Source organism: Hippichthys cyanospilos, chromosome 2 (genome assembly GCF_059441005.1).
Source record: "Hippichthys cyanospilos isolate Australia breed blue-spotted pipefish chromosome 2, RoL_Hcya_1.0, whole genome shotgun sequence".
Taxonomy (NCBI): Eukaryota; Metazoa; Chordata; class Actinopteri; order Syngnathiformes; family Syngnathidae; genus Hippichthys; species Hippichthys cyanospilos.
Window position 1 is genome coordinate 8,490,987 of NC_142370.1, and position 23,091 is coordinate 8,514,077.

Sequence of the window (23,091 nt, forward strand, 5' to 3'; positions counted from 1 at the left end):
TTAAAGTTACTGGGCACCAATCTGGGAATCCCTCATTACGCTCCCAATGGCGGAACTCAAAAACGGAAGCTCTTTCTGTCCCGTGGTCCCCATTCGATTACAGCGACCTGCTGACCATGAAATTCAAGCCACCTTGTTATTCGGTGACATTTGAATTATTGAAATTACTTACAAACTTATCATTTGCAAAGGTCACGTTTAATGAATGATATTTTTCTCTTAGGGTTAGGTCATCTCATCACAGATAAAACTTAGTGATGGTAAAAGGACATTTTTACACTCTCTGTATTCCCTCAATGAGTCATATGTCCATTTAAACAAATGTCATAATTAACGCTCGAGAGAATTACTACCACGAAAAGCAGTCAATGTATGGTCCGCACTTGACCATTCTCAGATATAACATATATTCCGACATTTATATGCAGAGCTGGGGACAGCGACCCTATTGATTATGGACAACGCTGCGAGTGATAATATCCCAGTTGGCTCTATTAGGTCTGCATTTTGTCATGCGGAGCTTTGAATAATGTGAGAAGCCAGAGACTTACTCAAAGTGTTAATGCAAATACTCCACATTCTCACATAAGCAGAACTATGATTATTCTGATGAGCTTCAGCATGCATGACCTTGCGTATAACTCTAAAATAGTTTTGCAAAATATGAAAAAAAAGGATACTACGCATTCATGGGGTCATCACAGTCATGAAAATTTTAAGCAACACTCCAAATCTTTGCCACGCAAATAAACTATACATGTGCTGACTGCTTCCAGTTGATTCTAATGTCATGGCGAATGTTAATGTACACATGATAATGTTATTCATTCCGTGGTAGTAATGAACAGCAATCAACTTGATAGTTGACGAGCCACACAAAAAAACGCAAAGATATAATATTGTCCGGACACAATTAGATGCATGCCCCATCGCTATGGTGGAAACATAAATTGAATTCAGTCCAATTGCTGGCTACTTGGAGATTTGAATTTCATATATGCACTGGTCTTCACAGAAATGCGGTCTTACTTCAGGCAAAACACTATCACTTTTGTTCACATGCCCATAATCAATAAAAACTAAATGTTTAGCTTTAAAGTAGATGTTTTGTCGAGATTAACTGTTTTTCAAAGAGAATTTCTTGATTCGGCCATTAAAGCATTAAAAACTGCAATGTAAACGGAAAACACTGAAAAGATGAACTGAGAAAGGGAGGGATGCGCCGCTTTGGAAGTGATCGCAACAGACTTCGAATGCGACCAGTCAATTTAAAAAAAAAAAATTAAAGTCAATCCCTTTAAATGTGATCTACAAGTCGAGCACTGCATGGCAAAGTTTCACGATATTTATACTGTGAAATGAGCAGGTAGAGCCCGCCTCCTTCCCTTGACCTTGAATTTATCAACCAGAAACAGCTTGTAACCCGGACGGTCTATCTTCAATCACAATGTGCAACTCCAACATTGATGCTTGATCATCTGCAGCGGCGTATCATCACAGGCGTGGTGAAAAAGGAAGGCCATTGAACAAGCTGAGCTGATCAACATGATTGACAGTCGGTGATAATAATAGTTAACAATGTCAGTTCTGATGTTGTAATGACCCCTGACACCATTCCAAGCAATTGAGGGACTCAATGACTGAGATTTAGTTAAAATGACAAATAAGTGATTTTACTTCATTCTTTTCCTATAATCATTGAGGTTCTCGTAGATTTGAGAGATTTTGAACCGGGGAGACTCGAGATGAAGAGCGCTCCTCCTCCCCTCCTCTTCCTCCACCCCGTCCTCCTCCTCCTCCTCCTCCTCCACCCCCTCGAGTGGTTTCTCTCGGCTCCGCTCACGCCGAGAAGCCGAGGAGCGAGTGTCAGTGCGGCGGCTCGCTCTCCCCATCCCTCCGCCGCGCCGAGCAGGATGGAAAGTCAGCTCAGCAAGCTGCTCTACGTCCGCTCTACTCGTCCGCTGGACCGCGCCGTTGCCTCACGGTGACACCGTTTCCCTTCTTACTTGCTAACTTGCTTGCTACCGGGCTTTTCGCAGACACGCCTTTTTTAAAAAAAGGGAATTAAAAGAAGAAAATAAAAACAGGGTTTAAACCAACGAAATAAACTGCTGCGGTAGGAAGAAGATCGCCTTTTTTGGATGGAGAATTTCCGATCGGTGAGTTGAAACTGTAATACCTGCGTCTTTTCTGACTATGTGTGGAAGGTTTTTTTTTATGCAACTTGTTGGCTTTGGGTCATAATATAGATTATTGACTACTCACAGCAATGTTAAATTCATCTGATTTAGTTATAATGTCAATTTGCAGCAAAAACTCAACAGGTTTGGGTGAAGCGCTTGCTTGGTTAGCCTCATAGTGAGAAGCTCAGTAGTAAGGACAGGGTGCACAAAACTGTGGTCTGCAAGGCTGCTTCTTAATTCAATATACAGTGGATATACAAAGTCTACACACCCTACATCCAGTGCCATATATTTTGCATCGAAAAAAAAGGACCAAGATGCACATTTCAAAAACTTTTTGCGCAATTAAGAGGATACCTATCATCAATGAGTAATGGAGGAGGAAAAGATAACTGAGAAATTTCAAAATAACGTTTTAAAAAAGTGAGATGATGTGATTTATCAGAACACACATGCTCTTGTATTTATCAAGGATATGGTTACGTTCAAACTTGCGTTGAAAAGGAATGAGTAAACAAATATCCATTCATAAACCCCAAATAAAGCCCTGATATTCTCTTAAGCAAAAGTCTGTCATTTTTTTTTGCTAATGCTGTATTTGTATGCAGTAGGTTCATATTCACCTCTACTTTTTGACTAAAGCCCCAGCTACACCTGAAGAAAAACTGCCCAAAAGCATGAAGCTTCATTTGAGGAAATATGTTCTTTTCTTAATGAGTTGTGTTTTGTGTTTGGGCACAAAAGTTAAGTTTGGTTTTACTTGCACAGAAACAGATTTTTCCACATTCATTTGGCATATTTCAATTGTGTGGTGTGTGTGTATTTTTTTTTTCTTTGGTCTTTGTTAAATGGCATCCAACCACATAGCTCAGAGGAACATGGGAGATTGTTGTCACATTTACTAAACAGCTGGTACTTGCCAGTGATTCCTTCGCCTCTTTCCTGCGCTTCTCCCTCAGTGCACTGTTGTTTTCAACCTCTGTCAGCCTTCATTTTTTCCCTCCTTTGGTTTATTTTAAAGGGATGTCCTGCTCTTCCTAATGTGGCTGCTGTGCCGTATTTACTCCATCTGGTGATGACTCCTCACTGTGCTCAACTGTGCCTCAGTACTCCAATACAATATATATATATATATATATATATATATATATATATATATATATATATATATATATATATATATATATATATATATATATATATATATATATGTTCTACTTCTATTTTCCAAAAGATTTGCAAAGGTAATAGGTAATATTTGGAAAGTCAATGAATGACCCAAACACTGTATTTATTAATGTAATTAAAATGGCAATACTGAACCTCTAATTTTTTTAAGTCATCCATTGTTTTTTGAGAAATTTTGTATCAAAAGTAATTAGTATCAGTGGCGCCTAAGAGCTGAGTTTGTATTTGTCAGACAAAAGCGATATTGAAGATATAGTATACTTTTTTGCGACTGTATATCATCAGCTTTGTTTACTTTTTTAACATTGTGCGTTATACACTATAGTGAGTTGTGTTATATCGACAAACTCCTCGCAATACGGTAATGATTAATGTACTCTAGACATTGCATCGTAAGGTTTGGATATCGTTAATCACTTGTATTAATATCATTAAAAATAGATGTTCGATATTACTTTTAATATTTACTGGCTTACTTTAATTCAAACCGATTCCAGTATGAGTACTTAACTCGATTACTCACCGATACCAAGTACCAATTCCGTATTTGTCCAATACCGATACTTGGTATCAGTATTCGGCCATCCCTAGTTAAAATCTGATGTACCCTATATGAGCAAGGGTGTGTAAACTTTTATATGCACTGTAGCTGTTGTGAACAGCAAAGTTTTTACGCTATTAAGGGGACAATGACGTACGTGTATTGGGCATAGCAGTTTCTGATGCCAGATTGTGTTTCAGATCGGGTTGATATTTTTGTCTGACCTGAAAATGTGAAGTTGTTTTATTACACTCACACACATTGTAAAAGTAAAAACATCACCAATTCTCTCTTTTCAGTCAGTGAACAAACTGAAGGCAAGCTGGTCGTGAAGGTGCAGGATTTGTTTCCCGCGACACCCCAGCTCGGAGACAGTATGGCAGCGGGAGTGGCGGCGTGGCTTCCCTTTGCCCGGGCGGCAGCCATCGGCTGGATGCCCGTGGCCAATCTGCCCATGCCTGTGGCGCCAACCGAAAAGAACAAGCGTCAGGATGAGTTGATCATTCTCAACGTTAGCGGACGGCGCTTCCAGACCTGGAGGAACACACTTGACCGCTACCCGGACACCCTCCTAGGGAGCTCGGAGAAGGAGTTCTTCTTCAACGAGGAGACCAAAGAGTACTTCTTCGACCGGGATCCCGACGTCTTTCGCAGCGTGCTTAACTTCTATCGCACGGGCAAGCTCCACTACCCGCGCTACGAGTGCATCTCCTCCTACGACGAAGAGCTAGCTTTCTTCGGCATCGTCCCGGAGATCATCGGCGACTGCTGCTACGAAGAGTACAAGGACAGGAAACGGGAGAACGCGGAGCGTCTGATGGACGACCAAGAGGACAACAAGGACGCCAAGCTGCCCAACATGACCTTCAGGGAGACCATGTGGCGGGCTTTCGAGAACCCGCACACATCCACGATGGCCCTCGTCTTCTACTACGTGACTGGTTTCTTTATCGCGGTCTCGGTCATCACCAACGTGGTGGAGACGGTGCCGTGCGGCTCGGTCCTCAACAAGAAAGAAGTGCCGTGCGGCGAGCGCTACACGGTGGCCTTCTTCTGTATGGACACGGCGTGCGTCATGATCTTCACCGTGGAATACCTCATGCGCTTGTTTGCCGCGCCCAGTCGTTACCGCTTCATGAGATCTGTCATGAGCATCATAGACGTGGTGGCCATCTTGCCCTACTACATCGGCCTGGTGATGACTGACAACGAGGATGTGAGCGGCGCCTTTGTGACGCTGCGAGTTTTCCGGGTGTTCCGCATCTTTAAGTTCTCGCGCCACTCGCAGGGCCTCCGCATCCTGGGCTACACGCTAAAGAGCTGCGCCTCCGAGCTGGGATTCCTGCTTTTCTCCCTTACCATGGCCATAATTATATTTGCTACCGTCATGTTCTACGCAGAGAAGGGTTCAAGCTCCAGTAAATTCACCAGCATCCCGGCCTCCTTCTGGTACACCATCGTTACTATGACAACACTTGGGTAAGAGCAGAGCAGACACCTTTTATCTGGTTACAAGTGCATGTGTATGCCTGTGTTTTCCAAAACACACAACTGCTCCTGCAGTTGGGTCCATATTTTCCAAATATGATGTATAACGCACCTGTGTATTATACGCACGTGTGTATAAGTTCCTCTGTAATGATCTATAATACACACCCCTAATTTACTGGCAGCTTTTTTTACAATGGCCAACTCTTTTTCTGGATACAAAGAAAGTATTATGATGAATGATTTCTGAAGGTTTGGCAAAACTCCCCCCATTAATTTTGGTATATGAGGTGAAGTGAACCAAAGGAGTGATTTGCTGATCTATTGAGTCAGCCAGGTTTGTGCAAATGTGATCAGAAGGAATGGCAACTGTGTAAGGCTGTCAGCATCAAACCGTACAATTGTTTACGTCTAAACAAACAGGTTTTAAGGAATCCGACAGCTCACCGCTTCACAACATCCACAAAGTTCTTCTTCAGGTATCTGTATCACAAAGATGGCGGCAGAACACATTAGCCACCTGTCATGTGCAGCACGACCTATGTAACATAATTAGTGATCACTAGAACAACGATCATTAAAAGATGTGATAGAACATATTTGTTGCATATAATGGGTTTTTAAAATGAACGTCTGAATTACTTCCTGGTTAACCAGAAAATGGCTCTTTGTTTGAAATTGATTCTGAAGTTGTGCGTCGGAAGTCGGTGTTAACTGTTTGTGAAATGACGAAACTATACTGACTTGAACACGGAGTCAAGTCGACCATTACCCCGCAACATGCTGCCAGAAAACACTTCAAAATAAAAGTGTTCCAGGCTCTAATGTCAGTGTTTTACTGCCGTTGCAAAGATTTCGTTATGAAATTAGCCTCACTATATTGATTGCGTGTTCTGTCATAGTTAGCATGAACAATATTTGCTGCTACTGGCTTGACGATACACTAAATATGTTGGAATGAAGGTACACCATTTTTTCTCCAACATTCAGGCCCGGTGAAGGTCCACCTTTTTTTCCATAATAAAATGGCACAAATTTTAATTATTTTATATGGACAAAAATCATATTATGCACAAGATTTTACGTGTAAAGAAAACAGTCGTCAGTTTACAGCTGTTTTTATCACTAATGTTGCGTTTGTGGGCTATAGCAGCCATCAAGATACTCTCTTCTCTCTCACTAATGCTTGTAGCGTGTTCTTTATACGCCATAGATAAGAGAGACTTGGGAAATTGCTCTTGAACAGAATGGGTCGAGTTGAAAAGCATCACAGACAAAAACAGTAGCAAGGAAACAGAGATGACACCATTGTTTCCCTCTCTGGCCTGCCCTGTGGTTAGCGAAATGCACTTTTAGAGTGAACTCAAGCACAGAATTTTGTGCTACAAGGGCCCTTATGCTCCTTCGGTCGGATTTTTGAATCACACTAGTTGCTGGCTTTGCATCAAGTGCTTTTTGATGCTTTGGTATAACGGACACTCAGCAACTCCTGCATTTAGTGCGACTGCACAGCTAATAAGAAGCAAGGCAACAGCTCTATAAAAAGACTTTTACAAAGATGCTGATGTGTGCTTGTTGTTTTCTGAAAGTGTTTGATATCAATCTTAGAGTTGTTCACAAAATTTGGCGAGGGATATCAAGGTTTATTTTTTATTTTTTTGCTGCATGTTTTATATACATCCATTTTTTTATCACAAATGGGGCTCCTATTGTTCAAAACTTACTGTTAGCGATGAAAAAAATGTACTTTTATTTTTTTGTTATAAGCAGACGTCAAACACATACGTCAAAATCTTGTGTTTCCGAGTGCCCAGGGTTACGGCGGAACTGGTTTCTGTTTTTTTTTTCATGTCACAAAATGGAGTATTAAGTTTTTTTGTCCCCTCTTTACGGCGTTTTCCCCACTTTACAACAACAATTACAAAATCCAAACTTGTTGGTCAGTGTGTGCGCGTATGACTGCGAATCACACCACGCTCATACGTCACTACGTGTCACTGCATACGTCACTAAAATGCTAGTCTGCTATTGGACGGCGTCATTAAGATGCTGGTCTGCTATTGGTAGCACTTATTATACTATACTGTTCCTAAATTTTAATGTGGATACAAAATTTTGATGTTTTTACACGTTCTATACACATACGCTAATTAGCATAAGTTTTTTTGCCCGCCATGCAACGATTTCGCCTCCGGAATGGATTAATTTCATGTGGCGGGGTTCCACTATTTATTATATATATATATATCATATATCACCACATTGTCCTTGTCTTACGACGATTGAAGCACAAATACTCAAATACTTCAATTGACTTTTACAAGATATGTCATTATATGGTGAGCGGGGCGACCACCACGCATAAATGCTTGACTTTGTCTCCCTGCTCTTCTAAAGCTGTGTTTGTGAGAATTGAATGTGTGAGTCAGAAAGAGAGTCAGAAAGAGAGGCTGACAAATGTAGCACCCTTGGAAATGTCACAGATGCGGAGGCCTAAAGAAAACGCCATTGACTCGGTGGCGTTGTCACACTTGCTGCACTGTCATTGTGCCAGTCGAAAGAGGAGCAGATACTGGACTGTGTGGAAAAATGAACGTGCTCGCTCATCTGTGCTGTTGTGCCTAACACACTCATCCCTCTACATTTATACATCTCTTCCCTGTGGAGTGAGACCTGACACATGTCTCTTGTTGCTTTTCGCACCTGTTATTTGGGGGGGAGGAGAGTTTGCGTGATGTCACAGTGGGAGGAGGATGAACACTTGAGTTTATTTTTACCAATAAGCAAGAACTGGAAGAGTTTTTCGACGATGTGGCCTTCTACATTTGCTGACAAACGCAAAACCCGCCTGACGTTCAGGCCTCCGCTCTCGGTTTACACCAAAAACAAACACAGATGTTCAACTAAAGCGTGCATGTGATACGTGTCTGTTTACTTTTGTACAAGAAGACAAATATTGCTGTGCGATAGGCTGAATATAGTGTTTCTCATGCGGGGTTGGAGTTCAGGCTTTGCTGTCACCGTTTATTATTAAACATGTAGAGAAACATCATGAATGGCACAGGGATTTTCAACAAGTGTACTGTGAGAGATCAACATCTATCTCAGTGATATACAGTCTCAAACAAAACAATTAAATGCTCTTGAATCAGATGGCGGAATATAAAGATGGGTGTCAGAGATGGGCAGCCAATTGCTGACAAATGACGATTAACCAGAAACCTTTAAAAAAAAAGCATTGACAGAAAGTGGGTTTTTGCCTGTCATTGTCACCGGCAATGGTGGGCAGGCTGTCGGGGACTGACACCATTACTGATGGACGTCTGTTTTGCTGACAGATAATGGACTAGCAAAAAATTCTAAACATTGATTCGATAGAACATATTCTTGGCATGAGATTGGAATACATAGTGGCTTTTAAAAATGAATTAATTCTTAGTTCACTGCTAAATCACGTTGAATTCTGCACACAAAAGGCAGGGTTCCCCTTGAATTGGTTGCCAGTACATTTTAAAGTGAAACCTAACTGCTGGACCCAAGTGTTGGAGCCCAACCAAGCCAAATTGGAACTGTGCAATGGAAAAGGGGTAATCCAATTTGCCCATATTCTGATGCTTTTTTGCATAAGCTTCCAAAATGAAAAAAAAAAGAAAAAAGTGTTGCACAACCATTTTTTACTTTGAACTGCCTTATTTAAATTTGTTGAATGTGCTTCACAACTCCTCATCTTCAGAAAGATATCTTCTCTCCTCACTATAGCAATACCACATGAGAGATGTGCTTAATATCAATAATGACTTCCATTTTAGTAGTATTATTCCCGGGAAACAGAGATCAGTCTCGGAAGCCTGTAATTTTGGTTGAAATGAAATCCGGGTGACACATATCTGGTTTGATCATTTGGAAAGACAATGATAGCTCACATTAATGATGTTTTGCTTGACTCTTTTCTTTTCTGTTGCCGCTGGCCTGCTCTCTGCCAAGTGATTCAATTTATCATTTGCAAACTCATATTGCATGTATTGCTCAGAGTCAAGTTTTCTGCTACAATTCTATCTTTTTATATTTTTGAGGTTGCATAATTTCAATGGTAAGAAGACTCCGTGATTCATTATTGGGCAATTAAGTTTACAGGTATATTTACTATACCCTACATTTTATTTTTACTAAGGGCATTTGGATTACCATATTTTCCGCACTATAAGGCGCACCGGATTATAAGGCGCACCCTCAATTGATGACATGTTTTAAAACTTTTTCTCTCACAATTTAGTCATACTCAAAGTAACAATAATAACTCAAATAATAACTCTAAACTCTAAACTGTTCAACTGAAAACACACAAAAGAAACAGGTAAAGCTTACTTTATCAGTTCATTCCCCATCTACAAATCCGAATCTCAATATTGATCCATATATAAGGCGCACCTGATTATAAGGCGCACCATCAGCTTTTTAAAAATATTATCGCTTTTAGGTGTGCCTTATAGTGCGGAAAATAGGGTACATTGTGAAAGAGGGAAAGAAAAAAAACGTGTATTATCAACATAATTTCAGGGTAAATTGACATAAAATCCCTGAAGCATACTTGCTTGTCACATTGCGCAGCTTGGTAAAAATTGATTAATTACCAACTCTCAAAGTAAATAACTGTTCAATGACAGTTGAATAAATGTTGTGCGACGATTTTCCTATAACAGAACATTAACGTACAATAAGTGCAACTGAATGAAGACATACTACTATGAAATTCTTGGAAGTTTGGCCTCCTAATGGTCAAGAAGAGCAGGAATGTAGGTGATTAACTCAAATAGCACCTTTTCTTCTGTTGAAAACCATTGAAAACATTGAATGAAGTAATGTCATTAGACTTTGAAATGCATTTAGATTAACATTATAATTATTTTCTAAACAAACTTTATAAATTTATAAGTTAATAAATAAATAGTACAGGCATTTATGCTTCCAAACAAAATAACCACATTGCAGAGGTAGAAGCTAAGCTAAGACTAATGTTAGATCAACACAGCTCCAGGTCACATTTGCTGGCCAAATTAGGACTAGCATGTCAAGCTAATTGCTAAGCTAATAGTAAAGCAATGATTTACCACTTGGACATTTGCAAAGGTCCTCAGGCTTTAAAATGTTAGCTTTAGCATGATGGGGAAGCTGTTATCTAAGTTATCATCGAGCAAATATCTGCAAGTAAGCATTGTGCTTCAGTATATTCACATGTTGAGCTCAAGTCAAGTGTAAAATCCAGCAAACTGCTTCTGAAATACAGCGTAACACGTTAGCACATGTTAAAATTATGAGTCGTTTTTAACTGCTAATTTGGGGCTCAATTAGAGGGAGCACCGATTTATTTCCATATGCTAAAGGCAAAATTCAGTATACATGATTTATCATAGCTAAATTCTACTTTTGTGGGAAAAAATGGAGAATTGATCAGAATCAATTCTGTATGTATTGTGAAGTTTATAGACCTCAAACAGCACAACAGGATGCTGTCAAACGTTAACATATTAAGTTTGACATTGAATGAGTGCGCTGTAAAAAGTCTTTCTTCATCCATCACGTACGCCATTTCTGTAGACGAACTCATTTGGCTATTTAAATCGACCACATCATTAGTGTAACCCTGCCTCCCTGTAATTAATATGCTTATCAAAGACAAACGTCTTTTGATCAGTGCTCTTTTAAAACCAATGCTCCCCTCCTGGTCTCCCAGACAACCTCAGTAGACCTTTCATGGTTGCTGAGTGCCGTCCACGCTTTCATTCACAAGTGCACGAGGAAGATAAACCGTATGTGGAGGCGTGGACACCTTCGCTTCAGCGACCCAATCTGTCTTTCATTATTTTGTGTGTGTGATTTGTCGAATGAAAATATGCAACTCTGCCCCCTTCAAAACCCATTATCCGTGAATTTTCATAAACAGTACATTAATTTAGGGGGCACCAGCTTGTGAAGAACTATGATCAATGCAGATGAGCGCATATTGATTTGCACGGTTAAGAGAAATGCGCTAGTGCTAGCAATTACACTGGTGGTTGATGAGCTTGTGATTGAAAGATAGGCTCATTCGGGTCTTTTTATTAGAGCAGTTAATGAAGCAATTTGTCTGTGAAGATTTAGGTCTAAGTCTATTTTTAGTCTTTTCTTAGTCAAGATCAGTGTTGAGCTAACCTGCTCTCCAATTAATTGTTTGCATAATTCATGACATGCGTATATTGAGAGTTTTCTGCTAGAAATCCACATGGGAAATGATCGGTTATTTTTAACTGTGGCCTAAAAGTGAATGAACATAAATACTCTTAAGTGGAACTGTACATCAAGACATGTAATTTCGGGAGAAATTGCGTGTGAATGCTGAAAGCTGTAAAAGGGAACCAATGAATGCAAGTGTATTGAATCGTGTGGAATTCTTTTGACTCAAATAAAAAGTGTGTGTTATGTGAAAAGATAATTCATAGTAAATATAATGTAATACCTGGAGTAAAAAGCGGAGGAATAAAATGTCCGTTTAGGGATTCGAAACCAGAGCTTCCTGCCTACTAGGCCTCCGCTATACAAGCCACAATCTACTTGTTCAAATGCTGAAATGTTGTGGGTTAGTATTGAAAGTCATGGAATTCTAAATGTTGACTGTTGTTTTTAGTTTATTGTATTCATTACATAACTCACGGCTTGAACCTTTTATAGGAGGAACCAGGTAGCAAAATGGTTTGTTGATTGCAACCCCGCCTCTCACCATATGGCTGCTGCACCCCCTTCATGATGTTTTTCTGAAGCCAACTGCTACGACGAAACAACAAAAAACCTACTGTTGTAGTGATCATTAACAAGAGTCAGAGGCAGAGTGAGTGTAGAAGCCAAAAACGGACATTTTATTGACATTGAAATGAACTGGAGTTGCCAACAAAGCAAAAAATGTGTCAAAAATTGTTCCTTCTGTTAAATCATTTCCCTAGGGAAACCACAACTCTTAACAACAGTTCCGCTCCTGGGTGATTAACACACATTTTCACTACTTGGACATTGTCTACAGTAAAGCGTTGTAAATAAAAAATTAGATGCTACCGTTTACTTGGATGACTTGCTGCAAAATATTTCCTCCCCAATCCCGGAACGAAATTGAAAGTTAAAAAAAAAACGTGAATGTCTTCTTAGATAAGGTGGCCGTGTGTTTACTTTAGCGAGGGCATTGTAGAGGCAGTATCATCATGCATCTCACAAGTCATGTTTATCAGTTCTGAGGGCGCACAATAAGCAAGGAACACTTAGAAATCCATCACCAAAGAAAAATAACACTTGATGATGATTTTTGGGCAAGCAACTACCAAGTGAGCTAAACCCAAGAGAAGACAGTCCATGCAATGATTCTGTGTTGTATTTAATTTTATGGTATTCTGAAATCTAGTAGAATGTAAAACGTACGCCCCATTGAAAATGAATGGTGACATTTTTAATGTAAAATGTTATATTGAAGCACAACTGTAAGTATGCTGTCTGAGAAAAACAGCAGCCCTGTTGGCGTGAATTTTTGGAGTATGTTGAATTTGTAACAGTGAAAATACGATAAAATATGTGGGAGTTGAAAAGGGACAAAACAGTAAGGAGAAAAAAGCGGAGTAAGTGTGAATTATTTCAGCTTTCGCACAGTGATTTTTGACAGCCCCTTTCTCATCATCTCCGGTAATCATTAACATACTGCAGCAATCGTTCTCATGATGGGACCTTTGGAGATGTTTCTGCACCATGAGTGTAATATGGATTTGATAAATTAATGATCACAAAGCATTTATCAATACTTTTGATCGACCCGATTCCCTATCCCCTCATTGATTGCTACTGAATGGAATGCTAAAACTTATAACATCACCATCATTTATCAATGACTACATTTCAAACAGTACGATGAGTATTAATCTGCAGAGGTCACGTAGGCTTCCTTCGTCCGTTATGGCTGTCCGAGTCTTAAGTCTTGGCATCAGGGAGAGAAATTGTTTGTATTCGGAGACATACACTATTTTGTTAGGAAGAAAGTGCATTGCGTGACCACCTTTGACCTTACGGTGTTTTCTATAAAACACTAACCTCTACTTGAACTCCCGGATATGGAAATGGTGCAGATATTATAATGAAGACATCAAGTACTCAGATTCTAGTCTCATCTTACCCTTGACCCCATCAGCCATTCTTCTCCATCCAGTTGTCCTTTTCCTCAACCGTACTCTTCTTTTTATTCAAAAGGAAAGAAAGAAAGATTTTTTTTTTTTTGCTGTTTATGCTCTGAAGCCATAACTCTACCACACATCTTGCATGACCCTCAACTCAAATATAGTAATATTTATTTTCTCAAAACCAGGCTAATGTCTTAGATATTATTTTTGAGTTATAGAGGAAAATACACGTCCACTTTTCTACTCAAAAAGTTTAAACTGTATTGGAAGTGTATTAAAATAAGGGAGTCAAAGACAATGTGCACCACTGCAAGATTAATGTACCAAAACCTTAAATGTGTTTTTCAAAACTAGGGATTTCAACTCTGCAATATTCAAATTCCTGCAACCGTCAATTTTTGACATACCACCATGTCTTATACATCATTTTAAAGGCAATTAGGTGTAGAATTAGAACATAATAAATATCTCAGTCTTCATTATTGGAAACATAAACCTGGTTTTGAGAAAAAAACGTCATACATGCATATATATATACATACATACAACTTGTAGGTAAGCAGTACATTCATGCATAATTAAGTTCACCATATTTGGGCAAGTTGAATCATCCATCCATCCATCCATTTTCTTGAGCAGCTTTTCTAGGGTCGCAGGCTTGCTGGTGCCTATCCCAGCTGTCAATGGGCAGTGGGAGGGGGATACCCTACAGCCAATAGCAGGGCACACAGGAATGAACAACCGCCCACATACCCAATCACACATAAGGACAATTTAGAATGTCCAATACACCTACCAAGCACGTTTTGCGCCAGGAGAGAACATGCACAGGCACGGGGAGAACATGCAAACTCCACACCGGAAGGCCGGCCAACTGGAATTGAACTCGGGACTCTGAACTGTGGGGCGCACATGCTAATCACTCTTTCACCATGCCGCCTCAAGACGAATCATGAAAAGATAAATTGTTGTAAATTGTAAACCATTTCTACCAGGATGTACGAAGTTGTCCTTGCACTATTTTTAGAATGTTTATGCCCGTGAAACAAATCATAATTCAAAACCAAGGTGAGTGTTTCACCAGAAATGATTTTCTCAGCTGTATTTTTGAAATCACAACTTTCCAACCAGATTCTTTCCAAAACATCTCACTGAAATTGTTGCTTTAATCTTTGGGATGTTTTACCCTCCCTTCACGCCAAGTTCAGGTTGTTAGTTTGAACTGCGACCCAATCCTTTGGTCAATAGGATATTGCTTTCACAAAATGCAGATACCTGCTATCAGCAAGGTAGAAGGAAGAGGAGTGGGAGGCGGGTTGTTATGGCTAATGTGAGTGTGAAGGGTAAACGACAGGGAGCGGCTGTCCAGCATGCGCTTGATCTTCCGTGCCGCCTTTTCAATCATGCTCTTGCCACGCATGCAAATGCTGGCCAGCCATAGGACACTGCGTCCGGGCAAACTTCATCTCAACTAACTGCTCCAAACTAATTGGAGTGATGGGCAAGGTGCTATGAAGAGGGGGGGAAGAAAAGTGCGTCAGATGTGGTGAAATTTCATTATAGAAACACTTGAACTCCTTCCATGTTTGTCGCTCTCTGCTTGTCACGGTCGATTGCCTTAAGCCACAAGACCTTCCAAAAGCTCCACACTTACAGTATGTCCAACCCATCAATTCAATTAGTGGACCAGCAGACTCTTCCTGAGTAGGCCGATTATGAGTCAGTTTGCTTCTGAAGAAAGCAGCCTACGAAAATGTTGAGGAGTGATTCGCATTATGAAGAAAAATGCACAGGATTTATACCACCTTTCACTCTATCAAGTGTATCAATGTAAAATAAATTTACGATAATAGTTCTTCATAAATGAATAATTCCTCCATAATGCATCTCGGCCTGGGCAATATTGCCAAAAAAAAAAGACTCGGTCTCTGTCTAATTAATTGACTGCAGGGAATGTAAAACATTAATTAATTACGTTTCTGATTTGGTTCCTACATCATAAAAAAATGCTCAAATATTCTTTTTTTTTGTCTAAGTAAAAGTAACTGAGTAAATGGATGACAGCAACTGAATCTGTTGATAATCTGAAATTCTGAGGATTTATACCATTTTAAATAAAATTAGGTTGCGAAAAAATTTATTGATTTCCAAAAAGGATGATCAATTAATTTGATAATCAACTAACTAACTAACAAATAATACACTCAATGTCCAGTTTTCGTCGAAGATACTACTGTTTTTTTATGTCGTAGTAGTGGGAAGACGTTTCTTAGGATTGTCTTTAATGGCAAAAGACACCAGATAAACATAAAAAAACGTAGTTTCCCTCCGGACTGCATCCACAACAGGGATTATCACACTACGTTATTTTCAACACATTCTACTGTTCAGTGCTAATGTGAGAAGTATATCACACTTTCAGGATGCAAAAAGGTGTGATGAATTGTACATGTTTAAATATACAGTCAAGGTGAGATGTAAGAAACGCTGCAAAAGGAAAATTACATTTACATTCACGCACATGCATTTCCAGTAAGTTTCTCCATAAATCACTCGGCTGCTTTCCACGGTCATCGTATTGTACATGTGAATCGTGGCAGTTTCATTGTTCCTCATCGGTTATTTTAACACCCCGTTATAGAGCTGATTTATGTTTTAAAACTAACGAAAAAAAAAAAGAACATTTTAATGTTATATATAACGATGTTTAGGCAGTATTTTTCCTCTCATTGCTGAGATGATGTGGCAACCATCTGTGAAATGTGAACGTTGTATTTAGACGCTCCTATTTGGTTTAAATTGCATCTATCGCAGGTTGAGCCAGTGAGCGCCATCTCTTCATCTTTGTGTATTTTCATAGTATCAATAATAAACTGCAAATCACTTTCCGTGTCACCTCACAAACATGCTGCCGAGATGAAGTCCCCCTGCTGCGCGTGTCTACGAACGCCTAAGGCTATTACCAACTGAGCACAATATCAGCCAAATTAATTGAAATGTACTGTAGCCTCGTATGAGTCTCTTTTATCAGAGAACTGCTGCAGTTCACATTCTGTGTATGTGTGTGAAAGTATTTTCTCGTGGAGAAGTAGTATATGAGAAGGAAAAAAAACAGTACAGATCCCAGGTATCGGCTAGGGTTGATTATGTTTAGCTGCGATTCATCGTTTAATGGACAACTAATAGATTATATTTGATAATCAGATAATCTTTAACTTTTGTGCGGTTGAATCCTTTGATCGTTACATCAAAGGGGAAGCATTGGAAGTCACCAGGGAGCTGAAATTTCACCCAAATGATGACAACATGTGAACAAAAGCTCGCCAACCACAAGTACCGACGGCTTGGAATTGGTATCGGCACTAATACCAATACCGTGTATTGGTTAAGGTTGATTATGTTCATAAATTAATCGACAATCGATCCTTTTTAATAATTGAAAAATCATTTCGAGAGCTTTATTTTTAAATAGTCTGATTACTCAGAATTTTAATCTCTCAACGGTAACTATTATCTGGTTTCAGTGGTCATTGACAGAAGAATAATCTTTGTGTTGAATCAAAGTTAAACATTTGCTCTTAGTTTAGGGGAAAAAAAGATGATTTTTTTTTACTTTTTTATTTTACAGAACCAAATTTTAATTCATTCATTTTTTGCAAATTCTCCACTGTCAATTTACTATAACACTATAAAATAATGACTTTAAATTTTTTGATCTGATTCATGATAATTGAAATATTAATAGTTGCAGCTAGGGATGTTGGAGACCACTTTTTTTTTCAAGCTGATACCATTGTGATTATTCAACTTTTTTGCTATTTATTTATTGCTCAATTATGCTGTCTACTGCTCGGGGAAGCGAACAGAATAAGAATTTCATTGTATGGTACAATTATACATATGACAATAAAGCTCTTGAATCTTGAATCGAACTGATCGAGACCTACCTTTCAATGAAACATTAATTAAAATTTCATGCCATTAATTTCATGAAATTTCAAGGAACATTTTATAATGGAATAGGTATGTCCTTATTCCTTTACTAAATTCTAGTTAGTGATCATAAAATTGCTCCAAAGGTTGGCAGATGAGATCAGCTGCCTTGCTGGTATCAATACAGGGCCAGGTATCGGCCTGATCCAGAATACATGGTATCATATTCGCCCATCACTAGACGCAGCCATAAGTATGTTAAGACTATGCTAAAAATAAATCAATGTCCATATTAGGTGGAGAGAGCGCGACCCCCAATATTTTCTAACATTAGCTACTTTTACATACTACATAACCGCATCAACTCTTTGCTCAAAGTGCCGTTCGTTTACGACTGATCGCATTTCGGAAATTGACCAAATTGAATCACACAAAGGTGACATGTTAAGGTTTCATGCACACCGTCGTAAAGGAAGTGCTCTTGCCGGGAAATAAAATCCAATTTGCAGGTTTTCATGCATCGCTCTCGTGTGGTGTGTTTGATGCGCTGTCACAGCCCTATCGCTTCATACCGAAATGTGCCTTTTTTTGCACAGTTTTGTACTGCTTCTGCGTTTAAAAAGGGCTTCTGATCAGGTCTTATGTATCTGCCAACTGGATGTACTAAGAAGCTTGTTTTGATCAGATATGTGATCTGGTGCTGATACTGCTAATAAGATTAAAATGTGATTCTATGAAATTAAGCTACGGGACAATCCTTTGATGAGTCTTCTTGGAAAACACCAGTAGACTTGGTGGCCTGACTCCTCACAAAGCAGAGGTGGCTGATGGCTTACTGCAGCGATGGCTTTAGAAATTAAATTGATGGTGCCCCCAGTCAACCTTTTAAGGAAAAAGGACGGCTGGCTTACTAAAATCTATTAATGGTGTTACTCCATGAGCTCTTCCCACTGACACTTTCTATTGTCGGATAAATCTCTCACAAAATTGGTAATCCTTCGAAGCCGTTTGCATCAACAGAAAGTATTTTTGAAGGTCATCTCTGTTGTACTTTTCTGTCAAGAGATTGGGAGTACACTTTGAAGCGGGGTTGCCTAAGTCTACTGCTCGAGAGACTGTAATGTAACTCTGTAGACTTTATTGTAACCTACCTAATACAATACACCAAATTCAAATGATCAGGACGGTTATCAGGCTTTTGCAGAGCTAGCTGATGATTTGAATCGGGTGTGTTGGAGGGGGGTAAAGTAAAAAACTAGGTAAGTAGGTAGGTAGGTAGGTAGTTAGATAGATAGATAGATAGATAGATAGATAGATAGATAGATAGATAGATAGATAGATAGATAGATAGATAGATAGATAGATAGATAGATAGATAGATAGGTAGGTAGGTAGGTAGGTAGGTAGGTAGGTAGTTGGATGGATGGATGGATGGATGGATGGATGGATGGATGGATGGATGGATGGATGGATGGATGGATAGATAGATAGATAGATAGATAGATAGATAGATAGATAGATAGATAGATAGATAGATAGATAGATAGATAGATAGATAGATAGATAGATAGATAGATAGATCTGGTATAAATCAATTGAGGTGGACAAGTTCTAGGTCACCTTAATGATGAGGAGAGATGAGCTATCAAGGCCATGATTATTATTTAAAAGAATTTTCACAAAACCTAGCATTTAAATAGGGGTGTGTAGTAAATTAGTTGGGGCTCAGACACTAAAGAAGTCACGCACACATACAACGTGGGACCGGCTTTCACATGCAAATGTGAATACTGACAGATTTATTGCGGTAACGACTGCTCGTCTGCCGTCATAGAAATTCATGAAGGAGAATAGGTTGAAAGAGACATGAACATGCACACAAAGTGAGTTTGAATGGGTGTGTACAAAGAAAAACACACGTTTTCATATGTGTGTTAGTGAAATAGTCAGAGTGTTAAACTGTTAAAAAATGTAAAGGTCTACCTGTAAAATTCTGGGAGATTAATCAGATTGCGTTTATCACAATCTCTGCGGGGAAATGAGAGACAATTTCTTTCTCTAACCTGGCCTAGATTTATAGAAAATTATTGCTCACATTCACTTCCAGCGCCATTATCTGCTCAGTAATGAGTGTCTTCCCAGTGAACACAACAGGGTCTCATTCATAATTGCTCGCAGTCGGGTGTTTGCTCAGAGCGGGCAAAATCATTGGTGACCCAAAGATTATGGCGACAATACTTCGTAATCTGCTTGTATTCCTGCCTCAATGAGATTCTAACAAAGACTTACTGGGAAGCAATGCAGTGCAATTGCGATTTACACAAAAAGCTGGAGGACCTCATTTGTTGTCACCTTTTTGGATATAGTCGCAAATCGAGACATGCATAAACATGAAAGTACGCAGGATGGCTCGGAAGGGAGGTCCCCTGCTAGATTGGAATTGACTTCATTGCATTCTGATGGATCCAGGGCTGCTGTGCAGGACACTGTGGTGCATTTTGTTTTGCACTTATGTGACAGGAGAAATGTCGTTTGCCAGATACGGCAACAAAGTGAGGAGCTGCACAATTTAACTCCAGCAGTCTCCAATATGGGATCTGAATATAGTACTCATATGTAATTATGTAACATATATATTAGGGATGGTCAAGTACCGATACCAAGTACTGTAGTGGTATCAGGCCGATACCTGGTCTTTTTTCAGGGTATCGATATTCACGATGGTCGCCGATACCATATGGCTCTCTCTGTTGGATCTGTTTTATCATCACAAAGCAGAAATGAGAAATTTGAGTAAAAAATTATCCTTCATACCTCAAAGTTTGAGGATTATTGCTACATTGGAATATAAAGGTTACTCTTTAAAAGGGGCCTAACATGATATTTAAAAACTTTCCACAGTGTAATATGTGCATATAAATTACGTTTGGCACAGTGACGATTTAATTTCTTAATGAATGTGAATTTTATGGTACTGTTATTTCTAACCAGGAAGTTTGCTTTAAAGACCACACCTTATGTTGTAGCTCCCTCACCCCTCTTTATGATGTAGCCGGCCAGCCGAAACATGTGAGGGCTCCTCATGAGGCTCGTGGGCGATGGAGACTATTCCAACCGTGTGGATAACGTTGCCAAAGATAGGTGTTTTACTGACATTAAAATGCAAAACCGAGTCAATACACTGCTCTCACTAACACGCGGTCCGTCTGTGAAATAATTCCCCGTGGGAACCCGGCATTCATAGCAATATTCCCGCCCACGGGTGAATTATTCACTACTGACGTTGATTGTCCAGCTGTGTGCTCCCAAACACACATATTGGCCACTTCAGCATTTTCTACAGTTCAACATTGTAGCAAATCGGTGAAATATTGCTCTTTACTTGGCCGACTCAGTGCGAAATCTCTCCTTCTCAACTCCAAAACCAAACTAAAAGACAAGGATAACATGCCTTCGAAAGTCTTTGAGATCAAATCAATATGATGGATCGGAAAATGTCTCGCTGTTTTACACACATACCATGTTGTACTTTTGATTGAGATTTAAAAAATAAACTTACATTCTTAATGTAGAGTTTCCAATATACCCTTGCTCATATAATCTGAATTTTGCATTCTAAGTGAGTCGTCCAAAGCACTAAAAGGTTGGTCGCATCCTGGGGGAGGCATCTGTCCAAGTTTCTATCCTCTCACATTACCAGTGTGGCTAATCAGTGTTGGAGTGTGATGATAGCAGCCGTCTAATGAGTGAATATAGATCAGGCTGCGGTGATGGATGCTGTTGTCAAGTGATTTGGACCAGAATAAATGTTCCCAGGCCAGGTGGACCCGTCTGGCAGCAGGAGACTGTACGTACAGCGGTTTCTCACTCATACTTGGCACAGTCAGGCCACGCGCTCAAATCCTCCAGCCGCTTCACACAATTGGACAATTATGTCTCAGCAACTAAGTCCAAAACACATTTTGAAGGGAAACCTTTTTTTTTTTCTAGACAGGCAGGCTTCATTGCACAGCGGAATGAAATAGTGGCACAATGTTTTTGTCTTGATTTAGTTTGGGGGAACTTTGCCTTTGAAATAGATGCAAATGAGGCACAGGCTTCCATAATTAGCTGCGGGTGGATTGTGGATCATACATAACACAACACTTTTTTTTTTAAAATTCACTCTATCGCTCCAAACAAGCAAATATAGTACAGATTCTTGCGAGCAGGGGGGTGGCATATTTCAGGGGTCATGTGCTGTATATTTAACCCTCTGAAAATTCTCCTGAGACCAAATCCGATTTCTTCGTATCCAATTTGTCTCAGCAAGGCGGCAAAATGAATCGTATCCCACCCAAACACAAAAAAACGTCATTGGAAAGGATGGAATGTCCTCTACTGAGCTCACAAGAACTTAGTAAATCCAAAGATATAGACCTAAAAGAAATGTGCACTATAGTGGACATAAATAAATGAGTCTGGTCCATCTACATCTACTAATATGTTTCATACTTGCATTCAATTTGACCCTAGCATTTGAAACCACCAGGAAGACCACACCAATTCATTTTCCATTTCATGATATGTCTTACAATTGGTTTTATCAACAGTTGATCTTTTTTTTCGTAGAATTGTTTTGAAGACATTAGCAGCATCAGTGTTACACCACTCAAAGTAACGGCATTAGGTAACTCATTTTTTCTTTTTTCTTCCATTAACGGAGTAAAATAACTAGTTCATCTGTAGTTGAATTGCCATTATTGTTGTACGTTAAACACAATGTGTTACATTTAATTGTAAGAAAGCGTTTGCAATTAAAGACCTGACACAAATGGATTTTTTTTCTTTTTTTTTTTTTAACTACGTTAAACACTGGTAAATGCTTTATTGTTGTTATCCCACATTGCATTCACATTAGGGATGGGCATGTACCAATATTATATATACTATTATATATACTGTAGTTATTGAGCTGATACGCTTTTTGCTTGCGACAGGTATGGGTATATGTTCTCTTGAGAACGTTTAAATCAAGGCATAAAAGGCAGACAAACATTCATAACAACGCCAAGGTACAAAGCATGAGAAACCTAAGTAGCAGCTTGTAGTCTGAAAAATATGTTAAATGTGTTTATGTTGTAAAATGTTTACTTTTGTTTGAGAAAGATACAATTCAAAGTGCAGGATGAACCTCTTGTTAGTTGAAGCGCAATAAATACTAAAGTTTATCTTCTGACCTGCTCATTCTACTCATTTGAAATATCTTTAGCAAAAAGACACTCAGAAGCCACAAACCTTCCATGATATGTTGACATGTCCTTTTTAGAAACAAATTAACTGCAGAATAATTGTATCCACAATCTGCTTTCAATTGACCATGTCCTTTGTCTATTGAGCACTTCTCTGTCATCAACTTGGCCTGCTTTGGTCCCCAGCTGTGAGGTCATTGATGTGTGCTGGTAAACAGTAACAGATTGGAGAACGGCTCCATGGACAACCAGATTGATATTCACAACCAAGCCAAATGCTTTCAGAATGTCACAGATGGTTGCTATTGTTGACTTGACCAGTACAAATAGCTTTTATATTC

The 23,091-nt window shown here is 39.2% G+C and overlaps 1 protein-coding gene across 1 annotated transcript in view; it reads left to right on the top strand.

Moving 5' to 3' along the window:
- The first annotated feature begins 1,834 nt into the window (after positions 1-1,834).
- Positions 1,835-23,091, top strand: part of kcnd3 (potassium voltage-gated channel, Shal-related subfamily, member 3) — a 97,860-nt gene continuing 76,603 nt past the window's right edge. Inside the window, exons 1-2 of the mRNA XM_088404959.1 lie at positions 1,835-2,159; positions 4,212-5,391. Coding sequence (XP_088261085.1) covers positions 4,289-5,391 — 1,103 coding nt within the window. The 5' untranslated portion in view covers positions 1,835-2,159; positions 4,212-4,288. The remainder of the gene's footprint in view (positions 2,160-4,211; positions 5,392-23,091) is intronic.